Below are 12,413 nucleotides of genomic sequence, written 5' to 3' on the forward strand. Positions count from 1 at the left end.
ACATGTTCTTGTTTTCATTTGTCTCTTAAAAGATGTAATTTGAATTTTAGCTAAGTATGTTGCTGCTGTTTTACTGTTTCCACATGTTTTGCCCTGTGACTGTTCTCCATTAGCCTGGGATGACCTTCTCCACCCTCATCCTCGAGGTGATCCTTGATGTTATTATCAAGGGCATCCATGCCACAGGCTGCCCTTGACAGAGCAGAGCAGTCTTCTCAGCTTTCAGTCATACACGCCAGAATACCCTTGATCGTGTCAACGTCAGTCATCATGCTGCTGCAAAGATGTTCCTCCTGTCTCACATTCCTCCCATGCAGTGAATTTTCTCCTTCTTCTCCCTGACCTGATTTGCATCTGGTTTTCCTGGCTTCAGATCTTTCAGGCCCACCCATCTTTACCTGCTTCTTTGCCCAGCAAGGACTCTATGATGAAAACTTCAGCCAGCTATCACCCAGAAGCCAAGATACCCTGTGCCCTTAGCAGCCACTTTCTTTTCCTGCTCCTGGCCCAGAAGCTGCACACTGCCTGCAAGTGAGCCAGCTGCCACTGCTGTAGAGGCCTGCCCCACCCCGAGCCTGCATCCCTGCATCCAGGCTGCATGGGGTGTGTCTTACTCCCAGCTGCCACCAGGTCAGGAGATGTTCCAAGCAGACCCAAAATCATTACCATTCACCTGTCAGAAGAGAAAGAGAGCAGCAGCCATGCTAAGGCCTGAGGACTCCAATATGTTCCTCATCAGGAAGCCTTCTGGACATCAGAACTATGTTCTGTTTTAGGAGCCTACACCCCAGAGGGTCAGAGACCAGGCTGGACAGCTCCAGGTAACTGCAGGGGAATCTTGAGTGTGCATATCTCAGGAAGATGGGAATGACAGACTATTGCTATTGATGGACAATTTGGGGTTACACACAAATCTCACAAATGGTGCTGGGACAACCAACTATACCTTTGAGAAAAACACGAAAGTAGAACCATCTGTCATTTGCCAGACATATTAAAGTGCGTGACTAGGAGAACAGACATCGCCTATTACTGTAACTCCTCGAAGCAGGGGCTAACGCTGTGCTACAAGCCTGCCGTCTGCCGCAGCCTGCCTTCTTCAAGATGCCCACTCCTACACGTGCAGATGAAGATGGTATGCGGGACACATGCATTTATTTCTGCTCCCTCCCAAATCTCCACTAACATGAGTACAAAGGAATTCTCCAGCCCACAAGAACAAGGAGGAAGTGAGAGGAGAGTAAGCCATGGGATTGGAGGAGCTGGAGAGCAGACATGAGAAAGCTCACACTCAAGGTGGCTGTGGGAGGCGCCGGCAGAAACCTGTCAGCAGCCCAGGACCCAGACAGCCTCAGGGGCTGGTGGCCAGTGCCAAGGAGCTCTGAGAGACAGCCAGAGCAGAAGCAAAAGCAGGAAGAGCATCTGCAAGGCTGTTTGCCCCAAAGTGGGCTCCCAGACGGCTACAGCACCTGCCTGCCAGAGGCTGCCTGAGGGACTCTTCCTTCAGAGTCCCTCTCTTTCCCTCTAGTACTGACTCAGGAAAGCCAGTGATGAAATACCCAGGAAGCACGTAGCCCTTCTCCACCCTGGTGTTCTCCAACCCGTGTGTTGGGCAGCACATGTGCTAGTCACATTCCCATTAATCCAAGCCACCCGATAGGGGCTGCCTCTCAGAATCCCAGCCACAAAGGGCATGAGACCACGCCAGCCCATCAGATTCTCTGGGGCATGGTTCTGGAGGACAAGGGTTGATCTGGCCAAAATGGGCTCAGAGGTCAGTTCAGAGATGGCCACTAGAGCCAGGCCTGGGGAGCTGTCCCCACTCAACAGCAAGGCCCAACCCTTCTAACTCAGCCTCCCAATAGAGACAGGAGACCAGAAAGGTCTTTATCAAGGTCCAACCAGCCCAAGAACAGAGCCTAACAATTGACCCCTTGTGCACTTCAGACTGCCCCATCCTGCAGCCCCTGGTGTAAAGGTCCACCTGAGCACACAGGCTGCAGCCAGGTTGCCAGTGCCTCTGTAAATACGGCCGCTGGACAGACAGCTCAAAGACAGAAACCAAACAGGCAGTGAGAAAGAGGGGCTCCAAGGAGACAGGCTGGGGGCGGTGACGCACAGCTGGACTTGGCTCTCTGGGGAAGGCAAGCTCCACAGTGTGGAGCCAGCAGACAATCCAGAGCATGGAACAGCAAACCCAGGGGCCTGGGAATACACTTGTGACTTGGAGACAGACTGAGGAAGAGAGACACAGCGGCAGAGCCTACCGTGTTCTCTCCTTCTAGTAGAGGAACCACATGGTGGGACAGATTTTTTTTTTCCTGGGGATTTTTGTAACAGCCCTTGCAGAAGCATCTGACAGATTAGGTCATGTGCAAGTTGATGGGCTCCCAGGTGAATATGAGGAACTTCCCAGAAGAGCTCTCAAAGATAGCAAGAACACACAGCTTGGTTCCAGCATCTCACCAGCCTGTGTCCCTGACCACAGAGCTAGGGGCAGCATTGGGGGAGCAACACAGGGGTTTGAAGGAGCATTCCCTTTCTCAGGGAGCCCCAAGCTCAGGGTCAGTGGTTTGCTGTGTCCTGCCGGAATTCTGGTGCTGCCATCCCTGCCCCAATGCCCTCGTGACATGGACTCTTCCCTCGGCCTGCTTTACCCAGCCCCTTTTTGCCCTCTGCTGTCTGCAGCAGTGGTGGGTCCCAGAGGAAAAGAGATCTGGGTCAGATCCCACCACCCCAACTCTGTGGCCTTGGGCAAACTACTCAGCTTCCTTCAGAGTCCCTCTCTTTCCCTCTAGTACTGACTCAGGAAAGCCAGTGATGAAATACCCAGGAAGCACGTAGCCCTTCTCCATCCTGGTGTTCTCCAACTCATGTGTTGGGCAGCACATGTGCTGGTCACATTCCCATTAATCCAAGCCACCCAATAGGGGCTGCCTCTCAGAATCCCAGCCACAAAGGGCATGAGACCACGCCAGCCCATCAGATTCTCTGGGGCATGGTTCTGGAGGACAAGGGTTGATCTGGCCAAAATGGGCTCAGAGGTCAGTTCAGAGATGGCCCCTAGAGCCAGGCCTGGGGAGCTGTCCCCACAGAGGCAGACCTGCACAGACCGTCAAGCCCTCGTAAACACACTGTCCTGGATGAGGCGAGAGTGAGCTCAAGGGGTTTAGCAAATGCCTGCCACGCGGTCTGTGTCCCATGACATTACTCGTCCCCTGTTCTTAGCAGTGGACATCTCCTGGTGGAACTGTGCACGTCACCCAGAACAGGGCCCTCCCAGAACCCCAGTTCCTCCCCATACAAATGGGAGCTGGCCAGGGCAGGGGCAGAACCAAGAGCTGGGGACACGGAGGGAGCTGGGGACACAGAGGGAGCTGGGGAAACGGAGGGAGCCTGGAACCAGTTCTTCTATCCCCAGCCAAACACCTTAGGAGCCTTGGGTGGAGCCTGCTCTTATGTGAGCTGATCAGAATGGCAAGGAAAAGACCTTGGCCTGAACCCCTGAGGGCATCACAGGAGGACACTGCTCTGAAAGCTTCTGGACAGCGGCAGGGTGGGCAGCAGCTGCTCCTGCTGAGCACCTACCACAGGCCTCTGTGTCCTGTGCTATGAGGACCTGAAGAGGTGGCATGGCTGTGCAAGTCCCTCCCCTGTCCCTCGGCTCCCAGCTCCCCAGCAAGGCCCACAGCAGAGAATGTAGCCGGGACCTCAGCCACCCCAGGAATCCCTGACTCCCACGTCCAGCCTACCCCTGTCCTCAGGAGACTTCTTACCAGCCCACGCCCCCTCCGTTGTGAAGGGCGACCCAGGTGGCCCCACGACAGGCATCTCCCACGAAGTTCTGCACGGCCATGTCTGCAGAAACAGAAGTGCTGCCTGTCACTTCCGCACAGGGTGGGCACGGGGCCAGACAGGCTCAGGCAGGGATGAAAGTCGGCATCGGAGGCCCCACTGCTTGGGCCTGGAGGGTGGGACAATAACTGGCCAGCAGGCAGCCAGGAACAGTGACCCTGGAAACAGTATCACTTGTGTTTGAAGGGTTGGAGCTGAAGCAGGAGAAACTGACAAATGCCCATTTGCCCCATTAGCCTTCCCTGTACTTAGCCCGAGAAAGTGCCCCCAAAGCAGAAGGAGCAAAAGAATTACAAAGGATGGGGCACCAGTGTCAGCTCAGTGATCCAAAGAAAGACTACCTTGTACCCCATGGCTGCATGAATGTACACAGCTATGATTTAATAATAATAATAATAAAAAGAACTGGGCAAAGGAACAACTTCCAAATGAATTATTTTCCTGACTCCATCAGAGAACTGAGGTCCCAGGACACAAGGAACCTGGGGAGAGAGCACTTCAGGGAGAAATAGAGCCCCACACATTGCTAAGGGACGGTCACGAGCCAGCCTGGGCTGTGAACCCCGGGAACACAGATGTAAGGAACTTGCACCCTCTTGTAGGGTCTTCCTCCAGAAACCCATCTGGGTGCTCACAGGGATCAGGGGGTCCTTTAAAGCACTCTCCTCCTCTTGGTGCTGGCTGTGAAGGTAGGGAGGGGACCAAGAAACCAGAAATGCAAAAAATGCAGCAATACAATCTAGAAAAGTGGGGAAAGAGAGCCTGGAGGCCACTCAGCTAGGGACAGGGCAGCGACTCCCAAGTCCAGGGCCCCAGCCCACCCAGTGTGCCTGGCCCAGCTCTGCCTTTCACACTGGGTATCCCACACATCCCTCTGTCCCTGAGCCAGTATCCCAGGCTGGTCAAGCCCAGCCAGGTTTCAGCTGCCAAAAAGTTTTTCACAACAACATGACTGAGTGAACTGACTGATTTTTAAATAAATCCAAATCTAACATTAAGTTATAAAAAAATTATCTGTCTCACCTGCACAGAAGGCAGAGCCATCATAGATGTTGGAGGTCTCCCTGAAGGGGCTGTCAGTGCCACTCACATCATGGTGGTCTCGGCTCAGGACCACTGGCGCCTGCTCAGGGAAAGATAAAAGATGTCAGCTGGCCATGTTCACCATGGCTGCCCAGCAGAGGCAGAGCACTAGGGCCGGGCCGTCCCAGAAATCCTTTGGATTTCTCCCCCTTGAAAAAAGACCCGCTTCAGAAGAGTCAGCTCAGCCATTCTGATGTCATCTGTAGCGACTCATCCTTGCCTGACAGCACACTCATGTGCTATCCAGGTACACCTTTGCTGAGCATCCTGCACAGCACTGTCCAGGTGGGACGGCTGCTTCCATGCCTGCTCTCAGGTAGGGACCCGAGGCACTGAGAGCACAGGGAGAGACTCGGGGGGTGAGCACGTGTCAAACACAGATGCTCCTCGACTCATGGTGGGCACCCACGCATCGTGTCCTAAATCCACAAGGCGGGGAAGCCCCACTGGCCCTGAATAAAGAGGCCCTCCCCTCCTTGAACAGGCCAAGCTTGTTCCCACATCTTCACCTTGACAGTGAAACAGACATCCCCCGGTATTCTGGCACTTTCTGGACACTGAGTCGCAGCTCAGTGTCAGCAACTCAGAGAGGCCTGTGTGACCACTACGTAAAGATGCTCTTCACTGTCTGCAGCTCTCAAGCGTCCTTCACTGTGCACCCACAGTCTGCTGGCGCCGCACCAGGGGCTGTGTCTGTCTGGTTCTCTGCTGTGTCCCTGGTGCTTAGGACATGTGGCACGGAGGAGGAACTCAGCCAGCATTGCCCAGTGGATGCGTGAGGAGTTAAAATGACTACCTCTCTCTGCGGGCCTAGTGCAAGTGAACCTGGAGCACAGCCCTCACCTGCAGAGGGCCTATGGGAGGTGCTCCCTGAGAAGGGCTGGGGCTACCGTCCTTGTGTCCAGTGCCGCTCCACCAGAAACTGCCACAATGATGGTTTTCACACATATCTCTTGAGTTGTTTTCTTTTTTTGTTGTTGTTGTAGTTTGGCCGAGGCTGGGTTTGAACCCACCACCCTCGGTATGTGGGGCCAGCGCCCTACTCACTGAGCCACAGGCACCACCCTCACACATATCTCTTGATTTCTCTTTTATGTCTGATCATTAATATTCTTGGCACTTCCAGAAAGACATGCCGACAAGACCTGTCTGTGGTGTGAGCCAACAGCAAGAGGTGTGGAAGCGCCCCCGCTCCCTTCAAGCTGCCGGGTATTCTGTGTCCTCAGGTGCCGGCCTGGATGATTCAGAGAGAAATAGGCAAAGCCTGGGAAAGTTTGACATGGTTTGAAAACAGTAAGTCCATAAAGGTGTGTGAAATCGCTTTTGTAGACACCAACTCATTTAGTCCTCACACTCACTTTGAGGGTTTTTTTGTTTGTTTGTTTTTTGTTTTTTTTTTGAGACAGTCTCAGTATGTCACCCTCGGTAGAGTGCGGTGGCGTCACAGCTCACAGCAACTTCAAACTCTTGGGCTTAAGTGATTCTCTTGCCTCAGCCTCCTGAGTAGCTGGAACTACAGGCGCCTGCCACAACATACAGCTATTTTTTGGTTGCAGTTGTCCTTGCTGTTTAACAGGCCAGGGCCGGGCTCGAACCCACCAGCTTCAGTATATGTGGCCGGCTTCCTGCTCAGTGAACTATGGGCGCTGAGCCACACTTTGAGATTTTAACATTATTCTCTTTTCACAGAAGGATAGTGAGGCTAAGAGAGGGCACACAACTGCTCCAGGTCACACAGCCGGGCCCAGGGCCAGGGTTTGGGTTTGAGGACTCCTGTCCCCAGTTACCCACCCCTACACTGACACACACACAGCTGGCCCAGGAGGAGGTGGCCCTCCACCCTCCTCACTCTCTCCTCCCTCTCTGTTCCCTCTCTATTCCCTCCCTGACAACTTCATACCCACCTCCCCAGCACAGCTGGGCCTAAAGAGGGCTCATCTCAGCTCTTTTGCCCATCTGGGCCCAGGGACCAAAGCCTTTAGGGAGATAAGGTTTCCCTAAAAAAGGTGGCAGTTTGGGGCTGAGCCGCTGCTCCTGTACACCCCACTGCTGAGGCCCAACGGTGGGGCCTCTCCAGGAAGGCAGGGGCTGAAGCCCCCAAGCCAGGCCTGTGGGAAGTGATAGGAGCAGCCTCAGGGAGGGTCCCTGTAGAGTACAGGACATCTCACCTTGATCTTCCCTCGGGCAATGGCCTGGTTAATGGCCACTGCGATGGCCACACGGCCCTTCTGGTCCGAGTACAGGATCCTTGCCTGGGAACCCACCACCTGCAGAGGGGAGGGTAGGAGGAGCCTCAGCCAGCAGAGTCAGGGCATCAGGGCCACGAGATGTGGGGAAGACATGGCCTGAGGTCCTTCCGAGAAGGTCACAGAGGACCCCTGAGGTGCTGGCAGCAATAAAGTCTATACCGTGGGGCAAGCCCTCACATCCAGCCACCAGACAGCCACACAGGCCCTGTGTGTCCACATGGTCTGGGCCTCCAGACGCTGCCATGGCCCATCACCCAAGGGTTCATGCCCAGGGAACCTCAGAGGCCCTAACTTGTGCTCCAAGGACCTGTTCCAGGCATCACTCCTCCTCTAGTCCTTTCAAGCACAATGATAGCAGCATCCCTAGCTCTGAGCTCTCGGCACAGCCCTGAACTGTAAGTCTCGGGAGGGAGATGCTATCACCCTCCTTACATGCTCCACTCAACAAAAGAGGGAGCCCGACCCTGAGCTGCTGAGCACCTTCCCACAGGCTAGGCCCTATCATCAGCTCCCAGGCGCTCAGCCGCCAGGCCACAGCCTCCTTCTGGTGGCTACCACACTCGTTTCAAGGGACAAAATGTCAGCAAACCAAATGAGTCACTGTTTATCCCTGTGGCCCTCAACCAAGTGGACATTCAGCAATGACTGGAGACATTTTCAGGCGCTGCTGGCCTGGTTAGAAATGCCACTAAACATTTCACAATGCTTTTGCCACAGAGAATCATCCAGCGCTCAGAGATCTGAAAAGTTATTTGCATACATGCAGTCAACGTATTGATCACAGCAGCCAAAAGGTGGACGCAACCCCGTGTCCATCACTGGATGAATGGGCAAATATGTACTGCACAGATACAACTGGCATGTCTTCCAGCCTTAGAAAGGAAGGAGATTCTAACACCTGCCACAACACAGATGAACTGTTGAGGTGGTGGGCCCTAAGGGGAGACGCACCATACTCCAACAACGACCCCCTCTTCTCTTCTCTTGAAGAAGGAAGTGAACAGCAAGTAATAAGAAGGGTGAGGTGTGGGGCAAGGATTGGAAAACAGGGTGAGGCCTACTAACCTTATAGTTCTTGTTCTTCAAATATTTTTGCATAGCTAGCAGTAACTGTGAGTGCCACAAAACTGCTTCTGTATACACCGGATTGTGAAAACCGAGAGCTTGCTTGCTCCGCTTGCTGATAGCTATTTTTAACTCCTTAAGTTGACCTATATAAACTCTGTCTTCAGGCTGGATGCTGCTGCCCCTTCTGATTTTTGGTCTGAGGGTAGCTGGCTGGCCAGTCTCCAATAAAAGGACTCCTATTGGCCTTTTCAGTTTGTCTGGTGGCCTTCTCCTCTCCCGCACCATAACATTTCGAGGACACGATGTCAAGAGTGAAATCCCAAGAAATAAGACAGGCACGAAGGGACAAACATTGTGCGATTGCACTTTGATGAGGTCCCCAGAGAAGTCAAATTTCCAGAGACAAAAAGTAGAAGGCTGGTCACCAGGGTCTCAGGGAAGGGGTATTGGGAGTAGGGCTTAATGAGGACAGAGCTTGTTTGAAGTGATGGAGAGTTCTGGGGTGATAGCTGCACAGTGTTGTGAGTGCACTTAATACCAAGTGGTTAAGATGGTAAATGTTGTTTGTGTGTATTTTATCACAATTTAATAAAAAGCATCTAGCCCAAATGTCGAGAGTGCTGAGGCTGAGAAACCCTGGTTCTCCAAAAAAGATGCCGGTGTCCAGCCCAGCTGCTGGTGAGCCGGTCCAGAGCACATGGCAGGGCTGTGGAGGCAGCCTCACACCCGCAGAAGGTGCTTGGTGGGGTGGGGACCGTGGGCTTTCTCTCTTCCTCCTTCCTTGTGGGGTGTCTAGCAAACAGCCTTATTTCACTCACATCAGCTGCCTCAAATCCTTTTTTTGGAAAAACTATCGGTATAGATCACTCCTGCAAAGATTTTCAGATTTCTTGGATCCATAAAAAAATACATCGGGAGGAACTGATGCAGGATTGCCCACTTTGTCAAGAGTGTACATTAAAAAAATTAAATCAAATCTTTGAAAAAGACAACCTTCTGCAATCACCAATCATAGGATGAACAGCATATATCATTTTGTCTTAAGGACATTTGCATTACACTGTTGATCACAGCTCAATTTACAATTACCAAAATATGGAAACAACCTAAATGCCCAGAAACCCAGGAATGGATTAACAAGCTGTGGTATCCATACATCATGGAATACTATTCAGCCACTTAAAAAGATGGAGAGTTCACATCTCTTGGGTTACCCTGGATAAAGGTGGAACACATTCTTCTTAGTAAAGTATCACAAGAAGGGAGAAGTGAGAATCCAATGTACCTAATTCTAATATGAAGCCAGTAGATGATCTATTGATCTATTACACATCTATGTAAGAGACACTTCAAATGAATTTGGTGGGGGGGGATGGGGTGGGCAGGGGAACAAGGGACAGGGGAGAGGGGATAAGGAAAGGGGATGGATGGGGTCACGGTGTATGGCACACCTCTTAGGGGGCGGGATACAATTAAAAGAGGGACACTACCTAACAAATGCAAACAGTGTAACCTAGTTCTTTGTACCCTCAATGAATCTGAAACAATCATAAAAAAAGACTAGAAAAGAAAAAGATGAAGAGCAACATAAACAGGGAAGAGCAGGATCACTGCGCAGCTGCAAGGCGGACACAGAGTGGGGGGAGGCTTGTTCCTGTGGCAGCGTCCCCAGCCCTGGCGCTGCCGCCTTCTCGGTTGGCTGGTACCCTGCCTCAGGCTCACCCTCTCTTCCCCACTCTTCTCCACGCTCACCCGCTCACATTCTGCCTGCAGCCTCAGCCCTGCAGGCCCTCACGTCCTGGGTTTGGTGTCTCCAACTCACCACCATCACAGATGGGTTGTTGGCACAAGGTCTTGTGGCTGAAACGCAAATGTAAACCACTGCACAAGGAAGAGCCAGCCCAGGAAAGCAGGCAGTCCGCTCCTGGCCATGGGACCCTAGTCCAGACACAGTGCATGGCCAGAGGTATGTGAACCCAATGCTGACTTTTTTTGTTCTATTATCAGTACACCTGGCCTGCTCCCATGGGTTGGTCCCTCTGCCTCCCCCGGTTGTCACATAGTGGCCTTCCTCTCACATGTAGACACCTCTCCTGGCCACTCTGTATGAGGCCACCTCTGCCCACATCACCTTGCTCGGTGTCCACCACACCCACTCACAGAATTGGGTCGGGATCTGTCTGTCTGTTTCCTCAGCCCCTGGCTCAGCAGCTTATGCACAGGGAAGCCTAGAGGGCTGCAAGAGCTACCTCCACCGTCTCCACGATGAGAGCGCAGGCTCAGAGAGGCGGAGTCCCTCACCCCAGGTCACAGAGCTGAGAACATGGCAGAACTGGCTGGGCCCAGGTGTCCTGGCTCCAGAGCCCAAGTTACTGCCCCTGCCAGTCACCTCTGTGTATTGAGTAACGGCATGAAGAACCACCTGACCAACCTTGGTCATTGCCCCAGAGCCCCAGGCCACCCTGCCATTTTTTACTGTGGTAAAATACACATCAAATTTACAATTTTAACCATTTTAAAATTCACGGTTTCACTGGTATTAAGTAAAATCATAAAGTTGTGTAACCTTCACCTCATCCACCTCCCCTCACCAGCCCTGCTCCCACCACTCCGCTCTCTGACTCTACAAATGTGACTGCTGCAGGGGCTGCGTGTGAGTAGTCAGCCTTTTGTATCTGCCTTACATCACTCAGCAAGTGACCTCAGTAAGCACATCACTCAGTAAGCACATGTGTTACCTGCTTCACCAGTGATGGCCACTTGTGCATATTTTGGCTGTTGTGACTATTGCTGCTGTGCACACAGGTGTCCCTGACCCGACTCCTCTGGGTGTTCAACCAGAAGTGGAATTGCTGGATTGTAGGGCAACTCTATTTTTTCAGGAAACTTCATACTTTCAGGTGTTTTTCCACAGCACCTCTACCACTTCACATTTTCCCCAGCAATGCACAGGGGTCCAATTTCCCCACATCCTCACCTGGGCCCCTTTTCAAAGGCCCTGGGTGTCTTTCTCTGTCAGCCCTAGAGCAACGTGGCTGCTGCTGGCTCTCCAAGTGTGGCCACCATGGGGGTGCTGCAGCCAACACGAGGGCTGGTGTCTAAACCGTCCCAGAGAATGATCAGCTAAGGCTGGGTGGGGCAGAAACCTCACCTCTGAGCAGTCTCCCGATGGCTTGTCCCCCAGGGCCCGAACCTCCCTTGCCTCCCCCAGGCCCGAACCCTCACCAGCTGGTGCTTGGCAGCCTCCCGGATCCAGCGGATGTTGTCCATATACTGTAGCTTCACCGATGCCTTCACTGCAGGAGAGATGGGAGGGGTGTCCTGGCCACAGACACCTGCTCTGCACCCACCCCTGGAGCCAGGATGCAGGGCTGGGGGCCCAGCTCCACCCTACAGGCCTTTCTGATTTTGAGACCACCAGTGCTAATGACAGAGTGAGTTGATCCAAGGACTTGTGCAGTCTGCTACCTGACACACTTCTCCCTCAGCAAACAGCTACTCAGCGCCTACTGTCTACCAGGCAGACACTTCGTTAAGCATCAGGGACAAACTCTGCTGGGCCATGAAGGCAACAAGAGTGTGTGATGAGGTGGTTACTAGGGCGTGTGTTAGAATGACCATGGGCTCTCCCCGGAGCTCACAATCAAAGTGAGTCCTCAATGCTAAGAAGGAACCAGCCACACACAGCTCTGGGGGAGCAGAGCTCTAGGCAGAGGAAGCATCTAGAGCAAGGGAATAAGCTTGGCATCTTGGGATCAGGCCAGTCGGGCTCACACAGAAGGTGTGGGGTGCACGGGGAGCCAGCTTGGACCAACTTGCCAGAGCAGGCTGGTAAGTCTTCCAGCATTGTGGGAGCCAATGGTTAATACAGATATCATTACAACTTTAATTGAATAGACTTAATGTCGGGCGGCGCCTGTGGCTCAAAGGGGTAGGGCGCCAGTCCCATATGCCAGAGGTGGTGGGTTCAAACCCAGCCCAGGCCAGAAACTGAAAAAAAAAAAAAGGAATAGACTTAATGTCAAAATGATTATATTAAAAATGAAGGTAGCCTGTGGCTCAGTGAGTAGGGCGCCGGCCCCATATGCCGAGGGTGGCGGGTTCGGACCCAGCCCCGGCCAAACTGCAGCAGAAAAATAGCCGGGCATTGTGGCGGGC

At 52.9% G+C, this 12,413-nt stretch overlaps 1 protein-coding gene across 5 annotated transcripts in view; it reads right to left on the minus strand.

The window, feature by feature from the left end:
- The window catches only part of UROC1 (urocanate hydratase 1), a 40,521-nt gene that overhangs the window by 2,475 nt on the left and 25,633 nt on the right, over positions 1 to 12,413 (minus strand). For all 5 annotated transcript variants that reach the window (XM_053598503.1, XM_053598501.1, XM_053598502.1 and 2 more), the window contains 4 exons: positions 11,481 to 11,551; positions 7,107 to 7,205; positions 4,879 to 4,978; positions 3,777 to 3,858 (listed from right to left, as the gene is read on the minus strand). In XM_053598503.1, the coding sequence (XP_053454478.1) occupies positions 3,777 to 3,858; positions 4,879 to 4,978; positions 7,107 to 7,205; positions 11,481 to 11,551 (352 nt within the window). The remainder of the gene's footprint in view (positions 1 to 3,776; positions 3,859 to 4,878; positions 4,979 to 7,106; positions 7,206 to 11,480; positions 11,552 to 12,413) is intronic.

This window comes from Nycticebus coucang, chromosome 8, assembly GCF_027406575.1.
Source record: "Nycticebus coucang isolate mNycCou1 chromosome 8, mNycCou1.pri, whole genome shotgun sequence".
NCBI lineage: Eukaryota > Metazoa > Chordata > Mammalia > Primates > Lorisidae > Nycticebus > Nycticebus coucang.